The sequence below is a fragment of the Coregonus clupeaformis genome, chromosome 30 (genome assembly GCF_020615455.1).
Source record: "Coregonus clupeaformis isolate EN_2021a chromosome 30, ASM2061545v1, whole genome shotgun sequence".
In the NCBI taxonomy this organism is placed as follows: domain Eukaryota; kingdom Metazoa; phylum Chordata; class Actinopteri; order Salmoniformes; family Salmonidae; genus Coregonus; species Coregonus clupeaformis.
This window is the reverse complement of record NC_059221.1, coordinates 33,034,219-33,049,541: the sequence shown is the minus strand read 5'-3', so window position 1 is coordinate 33,049,541 and position 15,323 is coordinate 33,034,219. Positions and strand designations below refer to the sequence as shown.

Sequence of the window (15,323 nt, the reverse complement as noted above, 5' to 3'; positions counted from 1 at the left end):
TCAGCCGTGTGGTGCATGTGTGTTCTGTTGTTAATCAGGGTTCTGTGGACCACCTGATGTGTTCGCTGGTCCTTCAGGGTCCTCATGTGTTCAACTTATCACATGCTAGGAGGGACTGAGAGAGAGAGAGAGAGAGAGAGAGAGAGAGGGCTCTTTGTGTTAGGATACGGTTTAGTAAACCCACTCCACTGACAGCAGCACACACTCACCAACACATACACACTCATATACACACACGCACGCACCCACACACATACACACACACGCTTGGAAAATTCGAAATCAAACAAGAGTGAAGAATATCATTGGATTCAGACAGTCACTGATTACCGCTGTATTTGTCAGTGTTATCTTGACACCAAGTGGTCAGAGAGAATACTGCACCAGTTGCAAAAACCACAGTGAGAAGATGCTCTCACCTGCATTCTGTTTCAGGTGCTATCATACCACCTGAATTTTGAAAGGAGCAGTGGGGTAGGACATATTGCACTGACCCATATTCCTTGATATGATATGAACAGGAAAGGGGGGAGATTTATGACAATGGAGTGTCCTCTCATAGGCTGCATTTACACAGGCGGTCCAATAATTATATTTGTTTCACTAATCGATCTTTTGACCAATCAGATCAGCTCTGAAAAAGATCTGATGAGAAAAGATCTGATGTGATTGGTCAAAAGACCAATTAGTGGAAAGAATATCAGAATTTGGCTGCCATAGTATCCTGATTCTGCAACTCAGACCTTTTTCAGTTGGGGCAAGCATTAAGGATTTTCAAACAGTCTCTGGTATGTAGTGTGGTTTATTGGTAAATGGTACACTGTAGCCTAATTTTATGTGATTTTTTTGTGTATGAATAGTGTATATAATAGTTTTTATGTTTGAGCCCTACATGCAAACCCATTGATTGTCTTGATTAGAGCACTTCTTCCATCACTCAGACATCACACTAACTGTTGGCTACACACACTGCTTTTCATGTGACAGAATGTGTTCAGTACTAGTGGGGTTTCTTGGCCACCACTGCAGAGACACAAAGCCAGTCATCCTCATCAGCGCCCCACTACAGAGAGAACTAGAGGAGGAAATCAGGTGTTGAGAGCAGATCACTGCCTGCAGCAGTTTCTCCTCTCTCCCACCATCTCTCGCTGTCTCACACACACGCAAGTACACAGCAGAGATGAATACAAAAAGGGAGAGATTATTAAAAAACTTAATGAATGGTCCTTTTGTTTCCATTCTGCTTCTGTCAGATGGTTATTCATGATAATTGCAAGGTGGTTGGTTGCAGTGCAACTCAAAAAATGCAAATAATAAACTTGTCACAGACATTATAATCAGATTAGGCACACTATGCACTGAAAATAAATACTCCTTTTTGTAGCATGCCTGCATCTGAATGGGACCGTTTCTTGTATAATTTGTATGTGAAGTTTCAAAGTTGCCACGTGCACAGGTATTAAACAGTACAGTGGAATTCATACCTTGAGAGGTCTTTCCAACAATGCAGTGATGATAATAATAATGATAATAATAGAAAATAGAATAACAAATTAAAGTACGAATAAAAACCACACAAGAACTATGATGAGAGTTAAATAAATGCGAGAATGCAGGTATATACAGGTCAGTGCCAGAACCTTATTCAATGTACAGGGGTACTGGAGTGGTTGTATATACAGGTCAGTGCCAGAACCTTATTCAATGTACAGGGGTACTGGAGTGGTTGTATATACAGGTCAGTGCCAGAACCTTATTCAATGTACAGGGGTACTGGAGTGGTTGAGGTGGGTTTATACATATCAAGTGACTGGTAATAGGATATACACTGAGTGTACAAAACATTAGGAACACCTTCCTAATATTAAGTTGCACCGTCTTTTGCCCTCAGAACAGCTTCAATTCGTTGGGGCATGGACTCTACAAGGTGTCGAAAGCGTTCCACAGGGATGCTGGCACATGTTGACTCCAATGCTTCCCACAGTTGTGTCAAGTTGGCTGGATGTCCTTTGGGTTGTGGACCATTCTTGATACACACGGGAAACTGTCGAGCATGAAAAACCTAGCAGTTTTGCGGTTCTTGACACACTCAAACCGGTGTGCCTGGCACCTACTACCATACCCTGTTCAAAGGCAATTACATATTTTGTCTTGCCCCTTCACCCTGTGAATGGCACACATATACAATCCATGTCTCAATTGTCTGAAGGCTTAAAAAAATGTATTTAACCTGTCTCCTCCCCTTCATCTACACTGATTGAAGTGGATTTAACAAGTGACATCAATAAGGGTTCATAGCTTTCACCTGGATTCACCTGCTCAGTCTATGTCATGGAAAGACATGTTTTGTACACTCAGTGTACATGTAAACAGGGCTTAAAAGTGAATGGTAGCATAAATATTTAAATACTTATGGTAATATACTAATGGTAATATATACATGTAAACAGGAGTAATAGTGACTAGTATCAGGATAAATAGATAGATACTAATGGTTATGGTAATCAGTAATCAATGGACAACAATGTAATGGAGTAATACATCTAATCAATAATCATTTTAGCAGCAGTAGATTGAGTAGAGGCCTGTGGATGGGCATAGAGTCAGTGTGGGTAGTCTGTTGGAGAGGGAGAGCAGTAGTTGTTAACCATTTAACAGTCCTATGGCGAAGGGATAGACGCTGTTTAGGAGTCTGTTTGTCTGAGCCTTGAAGCACCGGTACTGCCTGCCGGACCGGAGCATGGAGAACACCGGTACTGCCTGCCGGACCGGAGCAAGGAGAACACCGGTACTGCCTGCCGGACCGGAGCAAGGAGAACACCGGTACTGCCTGCCGGACCGGATCATGGAGAACAGTCCGGTGGCTCGAGTCTTTGGCAATTTTTCGGTCATTTCTCAGACACCGCCTGGCATGTACGTCCTGGATGGCTGGGAGCTCGCCCCCAGTGATCCGCCTGCCGTCCACACCATCCTCTATAGGGACTTCCAGACGGTGCAGTTGCCATACCAGACAGGGATACAACCAGTCCGAATGCTCTCAATGGTACAGCTGTAAAAGTTCCTGAGGATCTGAGGGGCCATGCCAAATCATTTCAGCCTCCTGAGGGAGAAGAGGCGCTGCTGTGCCTTCTTCACGACAGTTCTGGTGTGAGAAGACCATGATAAGTCCTCAGTGATGTGGACACCGATGAACTTGAAGCTCTTGACCCTCACCACTGCAGCCCCGTCAATGTGGATGGGGGTGTTCACCCGCCCATTTCCTGTAGTCCACGATCAGCTCCTTGGTCTTGCTGACGTTGATGGAGAGATTGATGTCCTGGCACCACACTGCCAGTTCTCTGACCTCCTCCATGTAGGCTGTCTCATCGCCGGTGGTTATCAGGCCTACCACCGTTGTGTCGTCAGCAAACTTGATGATAGAGTTGGAGTCATGCGTGGCCAGATATTGTGTATCTGTGTATGTATTTTGTCTAAATTCTTATTTTCTGAAAATAAATAGAGCTCTACATATTCTTGCCATATAAAACCTACCATATGTGGTATAAAACTGTTGCATGATCGGACAAACAGGGCAAGTCTTTATGGCTCATGGAAACTGGTCCTAATGGAGCATGGACAGGAAGTGGCTGGGTGTTGAGAGGTCAAGAGTCACAGGGTTCGTTTGTATGTGGGAGTGTCCTTAATACATAGCAGAAAAATAATGGATAAGAAGGACAGAAAAATTAAGTAAATTAAGAAAGAGAGGGATAGATTTATCTAGAGAGTAAAATAGAAAGAAAGAGGGGGGAGAGGTAGAAGACAGAAAAAAAGATGGGAAATGAGAGGAAGAAGAGGGAAGACAAAGGGTGAGTGCAGGGAAAGAGGGAAAAGAGGGGGAGCCAGACGGAAGGTGGGGGTGGAAGTGTTTTGTGCATAGTGTGAAATTTGATAATGTCATGGAGACTTTACAGACAGCTGGGAAGTCCCCTCTCAGTTATCCCCCACCCCTTGCTTCCCAGCTGGGAATCTTCTGGAGAAAAAGAAGCCTGCAGCATCAGACTGGCTCCACAGTTAACTGTTCATTTACTTAGAGTGGGAGAGTTTGGAATGAAAATACACACAGGACACTGTGTCTTTTCAGTCACATTTATTGATTTTAGCCAGTATGACTACCTTTACACAGACATACCACCTCTCTATAGGAAAACAAAACAACACTTTCATAGGATTAGTTCAGCAGTATTACATTAGACTAAACTCAGTTTTTTCATAATTTTATTTTTTCACTTTTTCAACTCTCGACATCTTCAAAGTTATAGGTTTGTTTTCGATTCTGTGTAAAGGTTCCCATGACTGATGAGCATGCATATGACATTAAGTTGTAATCAATATGCCACTAATCATAATGCACATTATTGATAAGAATACCGTACTGCATGACAACTCAAATAAATACCAACATACCGATGAATTCGTTATTTCATATAAAGGTATCAAACTCTCAATATGGATCAATACTGAAACCCAATATGACAATATAAAGTTTACACGGCTAGTGTAATATCACAATGCTATCGCTTCCAGCAAACAGAAAACGTGTATTTTCTTTGTAAAACAACATTTAAATTGCACTTTATTTTCTTATTTTGTTTTTGCTTCCCAACCGTATTGATAACTTTTTACGCCTCAACAAACAAGCATTGGCTATAATGGCACGATTCAAGCTTGTTGATGCAAAATCTGTTTTCTGTTTCCTGAAATCACAACACTTTAATAAGATGTAAAAAAAAGATTCGAGAATACAAAATAAAATACAAACTTAAAATGGACAAACAAAAGAGGAAATGCACTCTCTGCACATTTGCCAACAATACTATTGATAGCACATTACCTTAACCAGACAAAGTTAGAGATCACCTAGATGTTTCCAATAGTACACTGATCTGCCCAAAACACAGCAGTTGTGTTTGGAACATTTTGTTCAATAGGAGGCCAAAGGGATATATTTTGGTTCCCAAAGTTTGATAAAAAAGCAACCTTTTCTCAATACCCCTGAATTTTCTGTTAGGATCACTGACCTGCAGAATTCAATACAATATCAGTTGAATTGAGCTAATTTCCAAACTATCATCTCACCCCTGCAAAAAGGGCTCATCTTTGCATTTATTGCTCCTCACAAAGTAGTTTTAAACCCAAACCTCCTCACCTATAAAACTAACAAAAATACTAGTCTACGATTCTCCCTTGAAACAATGAAAGGCACGACTGGTCAGAACGAAGAACAAAACAGACCCAAAACAAAACCCGGGCAGTGCTAGGACAGAAAGCCACGGCCCCAAACTATACCTTTCTCACTGATGTACGGCTTGTCTTTCTTTCTGATTCTTGATTCTTTTCAAACCTAAATGATGTACCAAGATTTGGCACGATAAACAAAGAGAGAATGAAACAATTCCAATTTGGAATTTAATCGTTGCACTTGCAGAGAATTCTGTGAGCCAGTGATCCCTTATCAGTGTGACACCCTGGTAAGAAGCTGGGAAAACCAAAATAATTTTGTCACTCCATTTCTTCCCCAAAGAACTTCTTACCATTTTTGGAATCAGAGTGTCGTCAAGTTTCTCCGCGTTATCTTTGAACTATTCCTAGGAATAATAAATACATGAAAACCCCAGAATTAGCTCACCCTGGATTTTGTTTAGAACATGGCAGCAGAACATACATAAAATCAGACCGACAGCATAATAATAATAATAATAATAATAATATGATGATGAGACATAACAATAAAAGGATGGTTATTCAGTTGGATAAATTCTCAGAATCTTAATAGTAGGACTCTGGTTTGCGGTGTGACTTTAGGAGAGTAAATGGTCTCTGTGGATGGTACAAAGAGACAACATATAGGAGGAAATATATTCCTATTCATATATGTGTATACTTGACTAAATAACTCACAAACCATAGCACTAAACCTTTCCTAGGTTAATAATATAAAGTTATAATCCTATAATAAAAGTGCACAGGTTAAAGAAAACAAAAAAACTAAAAAGATCAAACCAGACAAAACTGTTTGTTGATTTACATTGAGGAAAGATCCCGGTTCCCCTGGCTTCTCATGGGAGGGATAACTCAGCCAATCACAAACTCTGATAATAATTTCACTAGGAGGGCAGAGTTCACTGTACTTGTGAGCATCGGCTTCCGGCAGCAGCACTAGGAAATGTGAAATACCTATAGACGCCATAGAGGACATATAGCTCATGCTATATAGTGAGTTAAAGGGCCACTTGGAGGAATATTTCATATTCATATAAGAGATTTTATTTGGTATTTTTAGTCTTGAAGTGGGTTTTATAATTTCGGCCTCTTGGGCTAGCTGTTTTTGGCACACTGAATGTGACGTCGGCAGTGTTAGAGGATACTGTGTTGGAGGATCCTCATCCGGGCAGAATTAAATTACTGCAAAACGAAGAAACAAAGAAATCCTCAAAATTAGCATTATTGGTCAATTTAGATGTTAACTTGGTCAGCAATGATGCCATTCCAATCAAAAACACTAAATAAGAAAGAGTAAAAAGATGAACGCCGAAGCTCCAGTTAGTTATAGTAGCTACTAACTACAGGTAGGTGCAAACTGGGTTAGTTGTCTTGAAGCAGACTGTCATATCAACACCATGTCAATATGTTTCAGAGGAGCTGATGTAAAAGCGCTACTGCATGAGGAAGACCATGCAAGTGCAAGAAGCCGATGATCTCACAAGTACTATGACCTTTGACACATGCAGGCATTCAACCAATCAGAAATAAAATTAAGAGTGTGTGAGAGAACTCAAAGTTGAAGTGGGCAGAGCCTGCAGACAGAGGTAGGAGGAGCTTATTCTGGTGGCATTCTATTGATGACACCAGATAAACGGACATTGATTTCAAACTAGACCTAGAGAACTATGGGGGATCTCTCTAGCCACAATCACATCCTGGATTATTAAATCTATCTATTGCTCAGTGAATCCAAAGAGCCAAAACAAGGGAAGGGGGATAGAGGGTCAACTAATTTGAATCAATGTCCACTGGTAAGATACCACATTTAGAGACAAAGTAGTTAAAGAAAAACCTCATATAAAAACATTTGTCATTTTTTTAAATCACCAGGGGTTTAGAGCATCTCCCTCAGAAAACCCTGGAACCCATTTCTCCAAACATAGTATCAAAATCATGATCAGCATTGTTTAAACACTAGTATTACTCCTCTGTCCTCTCCCAGTCTCTACACTCAGCGCAAACTGATATAAACAAAGTGTGACTCTATCGCTGTCGCTTAAGTGGAACAATAACAGAAGAGTGATTTTCCCTCCGTGGAGGTGTTTGTCTGATGTGAGCGATAGCACAGTCTCCATACTGTGTGATGTGTCTAAAGGCCTCGTAGGGCAGCGCAGCACATACTCAACTCAAGCAGGGTTGGGGATGTCCCTCGTTCTGAGGAACCAAAGCTCTCCCTCTCTATATCAGAGAGAGGGGGCCTAGGAGGATCCTAGAAGATTTGAACCTGATTACGATCATATAATTAAGAATATATAGTTTTATATAGGTTACTGGTAGAAAAAGCATAATTTGATTAATCTTCAAGGATTTCCTTGCATCAACCCTGCTTTTAGCATCATAAAGCTAACAATGTGTGGTTATGTACTACATGGATTTATTTAACACAAGCCCCACATTCATTTTTTTAAATCTGCCTGGCACAAGCTTGCAAGGGTTAAAGCTTTTTTGGGATAATGAAGAAGTATATTGGTTTGTCCTCTCGCATACAAACAGCATCTCAGAAATGAACTACCCTCCATTTGCAATATTTTTAGAAAACAACATACACACACACACACACACACACACAGTCTTGTACAGCTAACCTTGTGGGGACACACAATTCAGTCCCATTCAAAATCAAATTTTACCTAACCCTTAACCCTAAACCTAACCCTAACCCTAACCTGTACTCTTACCCTAACTTTAACCCTAAACCTAACCCTAGCTCTTAACCCTAAAACTAACCCTAGCTCCTAACCCTTAATGTAATTCTAACCCTAACACTAATTCTAACCGTAACCCTAAAAATAGCATTTTACCTTTTGGGGACTAACAAAATGTCCCCAGTTGGTCCAATTTTTGTTTGTTTACTATTCTTGTGGGGACTTCTGGTCCCCACAAGAATAGTTAAACACGTCCACACACACACACACACACACACACACACACACACACACACACACACACAGAGGCAGGGTTCAGAACACGCATACGCGTGAGGACATTACCTAACAATATTCAGAGTTTTTTTTCCCACAATCCCCCTCTCTACTTAAAGGGAGAGCGGCGTTTCAGGGCGAGCAAGCTGCTGACAATCTAAAAGAGAGAGAGGGGTTGTCATGACAACCAAGCAACGACACACAGGTTAGAGACATGAGGAGGAGGACAGGGTTTTCAGCCACATAACCACACATAGTTCATTTGAGAGCTCAAAAGGGCCTCCAAAAGAGAGGGAGAGAAGATAGAGGGAGAGAGAGAGATCAGCATTAGGGTGATAGACACAAAGACGGGGCTTTACATCGACAGATAGATATAGTTGATATCAAGTGTTTGAGTCGACAGGCACTTTGCCGAGGGTTGTCGGTTTTGTTTGCAGAATTATGATCCGGATCTGGGTGCCATTGATTGTTGTGCTCTTTTAGGATATTTTCTGTTACAAAAATCACCATCAATCAAAACTATATTGTATCTGTTCACAGTTATTTGATCATTTTCTAATAGAAGTTAGAACCTGAGGCACCTATTCTGAAGTGCACTTAATTTAGGTGTAGAGACCGTTTTGTCTTGCTTTCGTTCTCTAGTAATATGGCTCTGAAAGAACACCAATATGACATATACTGGGTTACATGGAATAGCCCTCCGTTTGTTTCAGCAGACGTTAAATAACTGCTCTGGTTAAAATGTAGAGCCCTGTAGTACATAGCTTGTGCTGTGCCACACACCTTTTTACATAGACAAACTGTTAAAAGCTCAGTAGCATTCTCAGCTGCAATGCCATGCAATTGGCCTGAATGAATCTACCGTGTTGGTGTACTAGCATCACAGCTTAAAGGATCCTGAAATTAAACACCTGTGGTCTTAGGTGCTCCTTTACCACCCACCTCCAACATCACTAATCATCAGCCAACCCGCTTCGAGAGTTTTAAAATTCAGTTAGAGAACCCAGCAAATCACACTGGACTCCCCTAGCAACAGCAGGGGGAGTTTGCATATTATTTTGTTTCATTCGTTTATGTAAACATTAAAGAGTGACCTGATTGGTCAGCGGGTTGCTGGGGCTGGCTCAGTCCTGGGGGGCCAGGAGAGAGAGGAGGTTGGGGGGCTTTATCGAAGGAGCACCAATGCCAACAGACGAGCAACACGAGGAGAGGACGTCAACTTCAGTCACATGAACCCGTAAAGTGACGCCCTCTTCCCAAGTCCCCACCCCCCAAACGCATTACCGTTACCAGGCAACACACTCAGGGGGGTCAGAACACACAAAGCACAAAAGCTGCCACCTTTTACATCATCATAAGTACAGCACCCCATAATATCCACAGAAGCCCAACGGCGGCTGGTTGAGACCCTATCCACATGCCATAAATTATGTCTATAACAGTCCCAAACTTCTAGTGCACACTGTACGTCTGCATTCCCCTAAGCGTTTACACTAGCAGGCGTGAGCGGCCATACGTGGCCATGGGCATACGTATGTACTGTAGGTTAGACACACACCAGGCCCTATGAGGCTGCAGGCTGGGCAGGCAGGGAGCTAAGCGAGCGTAGTGGGGCTCTTTAACATGAATGCAGGGGAGAGCCTCGGGCTCCTCCCCTCTGTACACAGCAGTCCCGTGCTGACAACGCAGCCGCTTCAGTCGCAGTAGATCTTGTACTTCTCGCTGCAGAAGACCACGGGGCCTCCACGGATGCCGTTGGGCATGGCGTTGGGCTCGTTGGTGCGGCCGATGCCGGCACAGGTGAGGCCGTGACTTACGCGGGGGTTGTTGGCGGTGTTGGTCTGGCCGTTGGTGGTTCTGCCGTTAGTGGTTCTGGCTTTTGGTTTGCCTCCGCGGCGGGTCTGCTCGGTGTCAAACTCCAGGTCCTCCAGGCGCTGGGTCAGGGCCAGCTTCTGCTGAATGGCCATACGGAGCAGGGAGTTCAGGGTCTTCTTCTCATCCTCCGCCGCAGACAGCTGTCTCTGCATCTCATCCAATTGAGTCACATACTCATCACAGCTACAGGAGAGAAGGAGGGAGAGGGAGAGAGAGAGAGAGAGAGAGAGATAGTGAGAGATACAGAGATAGGGAGAGAGAGGATGGAGGGAGAGAGTCGGATAGGAGGAGAAAGAGGGATAGGAAGGGAGAGAGAGAGAGAGAGAGAGAGAGAGAGAGAGAGTGAGAGAGAGGGAAACAGGGTAGAGAGAGGGGGATGGAGGGAGAGTGAGAGAGGGATGGAAGGAGAGAGAGAGATAGGGAGAGAGAGAGAGATCACATTAGAATCAGGCATTTGTCTCCAAAGTAAGTGATATTCCAGTCTTTGAACTTGAAGGACACCAGAGATGACATTTGCTACATTTTCACTGGCCATCCAGTAGGTGGCAGTAGCAACCTGCATTGTTAACAGCCAAAGGTACAGTGACGCAGTGACTGTGGTCTGTATGGTTCGCTACCATTGGTAAAGGTCTGGCTCTCCATTCAGACTGTTCATATTGTCTGTGGCCATTTCTGAAGGATTTTACTGCCCTTTGCACCCTCTGAAAACCAATGCAAGAAACACGTATTGACATATATTCATCTTGACCTTTGACCTACGTCCCCAGTGCCTGTCTTCACCACCAGCTAGAGACCTTGAGGTGTCTATCAGAGCCTTGAAGGCACTCTACCATTTCACCAGACTATCTCTCCATCTCCCCCAGCACCTGAACTGTCATCATCCTGTAAAACAACAGGATCTCATTTCACCCCCACAAGATTCACTCAAGTGTTGCACTGGTACACTAGAGAATGTAGAGATGTATTTACTATTCACATTCCCCCCCCTTCCCCCCTTAACCAAACGGTACACTCTTCATCCCAAGGCCCAGCTACACATTAATCACTTTGTACTGCTAATATCCAAACACAGTATGCTAATATATGCAGAGTTTATTAGCTTAACATACAGCCCATTTGAATGTGTCCCAGGTTTTCATGTGGGCTATGCTGATGAGGACTAAAAACCCTATGGGTGTGATTAACATTCATTCTGAATGCAGCTCTACCGTGGGCCTCAGTCTGTCTGTCTGCATGACAATATGAGGAGTCAGAGCACGGAGTGAGTTAATAATAGGTCACACACAAAGGGGGAAAGCTTTAACCCAGGGGACGGCTCCAAGATCCCTCCTGCATCACCTTGGGAGTGGGCTAAGGGAGAGAGAGAAGACGAGAGAGGTACAAGTCTCGAGGAGATACTTCTGAGTTCACAGATCTAGATTTACTGTCCTCTCGCTATCTCTTATATTAATCTGTCTTCACCTTTTCTCTAGCATCTATGTAATATAACATACAGTCTAAACTCTGCCTCTCACATTAGTGTGAAATACCTCAAGATATTAACTACTCTTTCGCCTTTCTCTCCCTCTCTCTTTCTATCTCTTCATTAGTTTCACTGTGCTGTGAAGCTAAACCTACCCTTTCTATACCCTTGTGATCTGGTGTGTGTGAATGTGTGTGTGTTATGGCCAGGCAGGTGCGAAAAACTAGGTCATGCTGCCCGGAATGTAGAGGCAGGGGTTCATATCACTGTCTTTCATCTGCTACACCCCTCCTCTCTCATTATTAATCATTATGCCATTTTCTCTTTCACTCTCTCTCCTTTCCCTGCATCCTCATATTAAATCTCTCCATCATCTCCTTCCCTCCCTCCCTCCCTCCCTCCTTCTTTCAAGTATCTCTTTATCATCCTTCCTCCATCCTTCCTTCATGTATCTCTTTATCATCCTTCCTCCATCCTTCCTTCATGTATCTCTTTATCATCCTTCCTCCATCCTTCCTTCATGTATCTCTTTATCATCCTTCCTCCATCCTTTCTCTTGTTTTCCTCTTCTCTCCCTCCCTCCATCTTTCTCTAGCCTTCCATCAAACTCCTCTATTCTAGCTTGACATTCCCCAGTAATGATGTTAGCCACACCTCTGCAGAGATATCTGCGTCCTACCTTCCCCTCCAGCTGTCCTTTAGCCTAACCCACATTGGCACCAAAGAAATGGCATCTCAAAGCACTCCCTCAATCCTGCCTGCAGGGCTCCACACATTCTGCAATTAGAACACTCCCTGGCACTGAATTATATCAAAGGAATTACTGACTCTGAATCTAAACCGTGGGACAAAAAACACTGCCTGTTCTATCTGGTGGATTGGAATGTTTTCCTCTACACTTCCAAGTGTCAATAACAATCTATAAAACAACAACACGACAACTATGTTGCTGAGGTCTGTTGTGGTTCTTACCATTGCCCCAATCAATGGCTGAAAGCCTCTTCTTATTGCTCACATAAGAACTCATTATGTAATTGAGTCTCTCACTATTGGCCCGTTGAGGTGTTGTGTTATTGCTCCTGTGATGTGTACCCTCTCTTCCCCCACATACACAAACATAGTCCCCGTTTGCAGTCTGATTCCCACTGGGACACACACCCAGACAATGGGGATCAGTGCAGCTTCATTTGACCCAGTGTGAGATGGCGAATGGGGGGGGGGGTCCCAGGAGTCGCAGTGCACTTTAAGACGGACCAGCCATGCTGGGGGGAGGGTGTAAGAGGGCGTGGGTTTTCCCGGGAAAAAATACAGGGTTCCATTCTGGGGATGAGGGGTTACAATGGGGCTATTCTTGGCCTGATAGAGAGGGGCCCTGGGTGTCTGGGGGGCGGCTGGCCCTTTGTAGAACAACAGTCTCCACATTCAGAGTAGTGAGGAACAGAGACCCCACGTCTCAGATGATCTACAGTAGCCAGGGGTCACGAAACACACATAGGCTCACTGCACACACACATACGCTCAGAGTATACATAATGTGCACAGCATATACCCATATCCACACCCACACACGCATGCGCTTACTGAAATATGACGACGCGTTCATAGGGAGGGTATGGACTACACAGACAGGCGCATACGCCCTAAACATACCGACATATGCGTGCAGGCACACAGCACTACAGCACATTTGTTTGTCACATGGACTGTGTACTCAGACCCACACACTCCCTTCAACTGTTCTATGGCTATGTGGGAACAGCACTGGTCATGGTGGAGGATGAGAAAGAGGACTCAGGAGGGAGGAGGGGGGAGAGAAAGAAGGAATAACATAACCAACAATGAAAGTAATAACAACATGGAAATCAGAGGAAGACAAAGATACTCTGAACAAAAATATAAACACAACATGCAACAATTTCAAAGATTTTACTGAGTTACAGTTCATATAAACAAATAAATTAGGTCCTAATCTATGGATTTTACATGACTGGGCAGGGGCGCAACCATGGGTGGGCCTGGGAGGGCATAGGCCCACCCACTTGGAAGCCAGGTCCACCCACTGGGGAGCCAGGCCCAGCCAATCAGAATGAGTTTTTCCCCACAAAAGGGCTTTATTACAGACAGAAATACTCCTCAGTTTCATCAGCTGTCCGGGTGGTTGGTCTCAGACGATCCTGCAGGTGATAAAGCCGGATGTGGAGGTCCTGGGCTGGCGTGGTTACACGTGGTCTGCGGTTGTGAGGCCGGTTGGACGTACTGCCAAATTCTCTAAAACGACGTTGGAGGCGGCTTATGGTAGACAAATTAACTTTAAATTATCTGGCAACAGCTCTGGTGGACATCCCTGCAGTCAGCATGCCAATTGCACACTCCCTCAAAACTTTAGACATCTGTGGCATTGTGTTGTGTAACAAAACTGCACATTTTAGAGTGGCCTTTTATTGTCCCCAGTTCAAGCTTCTTGATATGCCACACCTATCAGGTGGATGGATTATATTGGCAAAGGAGAAAGGCTCACTAACAGGGATGTAAACAAATTTGTGCACAACATTTCAGAGAAATAAGCTTTTTGTGCGTAAGGAAAATATCGGGGATCTTTCATTTCAGGTCATGAAACATGGGACCAACACTTTACATGTAGCTAATTAAAATGCCTTTATTTGTATGGCATGTTCAGTGGAAACCAAGATTAAAAACTCTGATGCGTTTCGGCTGCATGGCCTTCGTCAGGGAGTACCTGTCTTGTCTTGTGTGTATAGAGCTGAGGGCTGCTGAGAGCAGGCATGTCCAGACATGTCTTAGGAATGTAAGAGCCAGGATCTTACTGTAAACTGATACCACAGCTGGAGTAAAGCGAGCGCACACACGCACACGCACACACACACATTGGGAGCTTGCATTATACAAAACGGTCACACAAAGACTTGTACATTCATTCAGTCTCACTCTATTCACTCTAACTTCCTCACTCTGAGGCCAAACACTCCAAACTGAGGCAGTCCACTGAAAGTCTCAGAAATCCAAAAATCTACCTTTAACTCGACAGAGTATGTCAAAAATGGAATTACCATGAGAAAGACTCAAATTAAGTCCCTGTAGAGAAGCTGAAATGAAAGACCCCTCCATCCATCTCTCTCTCTCTCTCTCTGTAGGATGTTTTGCTGTGAGGATGAAGGACGGATGAGGGCATGGAGGGAAGAAACAGGGGGAGTGTGGGAAACGTGGGTCAGTCACGTCCCTCTGCCTCTTAAAGCTTCTCAAAGAGGCCTCCACCCCTTCTCCTCCTGCCCCACCATCATTCTATAGGGCAAAATTAGCATACCAATACATACAGGCTCCAGCCAGTATACTGACTGGAAACCACCACCAACACCAAGGCTGTACACAGCCCTGAACATACTGATGCCGCGTTCAAAATGGCTCCCTATTCCCTATACTGCACTATATAGGGAATAACAAAAAACGTTACATTAAGTATATCTAAGACACATAGCAATCACCATACAAGGTTAAGACTGAGGGGGAGGTTAAGAGCCAATTTTCTGAGGCCCCCAGAGCAGAGCTGAGCTATGTTATGTTTTGTTTAGTTATCAGCATCTTCAGTCTCTTACAACAGCAAATGAGGACAGGGATGGAGACCAGGGAAATAAACATTTAACATGCCCCTCTCTGCAGCTGCCCTTTTCCACTGTATCATATCGAACACCCTCGTTCTGCTGATAATAGCCACTACCTCTTAACGGCCACTTGGTTTGAAACCCCTG

At 43.8% G+C, this 15,323-nt stretch overlaps 1 protein-coding gene across 1 annotated transcript in view; it reads right to left on the bottom strand.

Annotated features, from left to right (window-relative positions):
• Positions 1-8,187: 8,187 nt before the first annotated feature.
• Positions 8,188-15,323, bottom strand: part of LOC121545396 (protein bicaudal D homolog 2) — a 67,685-nt gene continuing 60,549 nt past the window's right edge. Inside the window, exon 10 of the mRNA XM_041855889.2 lies at positions 8,188-10,280. Coding sequence (XP_041711823.2) covers positions 9,917-10,280 — 364 coding nt within the window. The 3' untranslated portion in view covers positions 8,188-9,916. The remainder of the gene's footprint in view (positions 10,281-15,323) is intronic.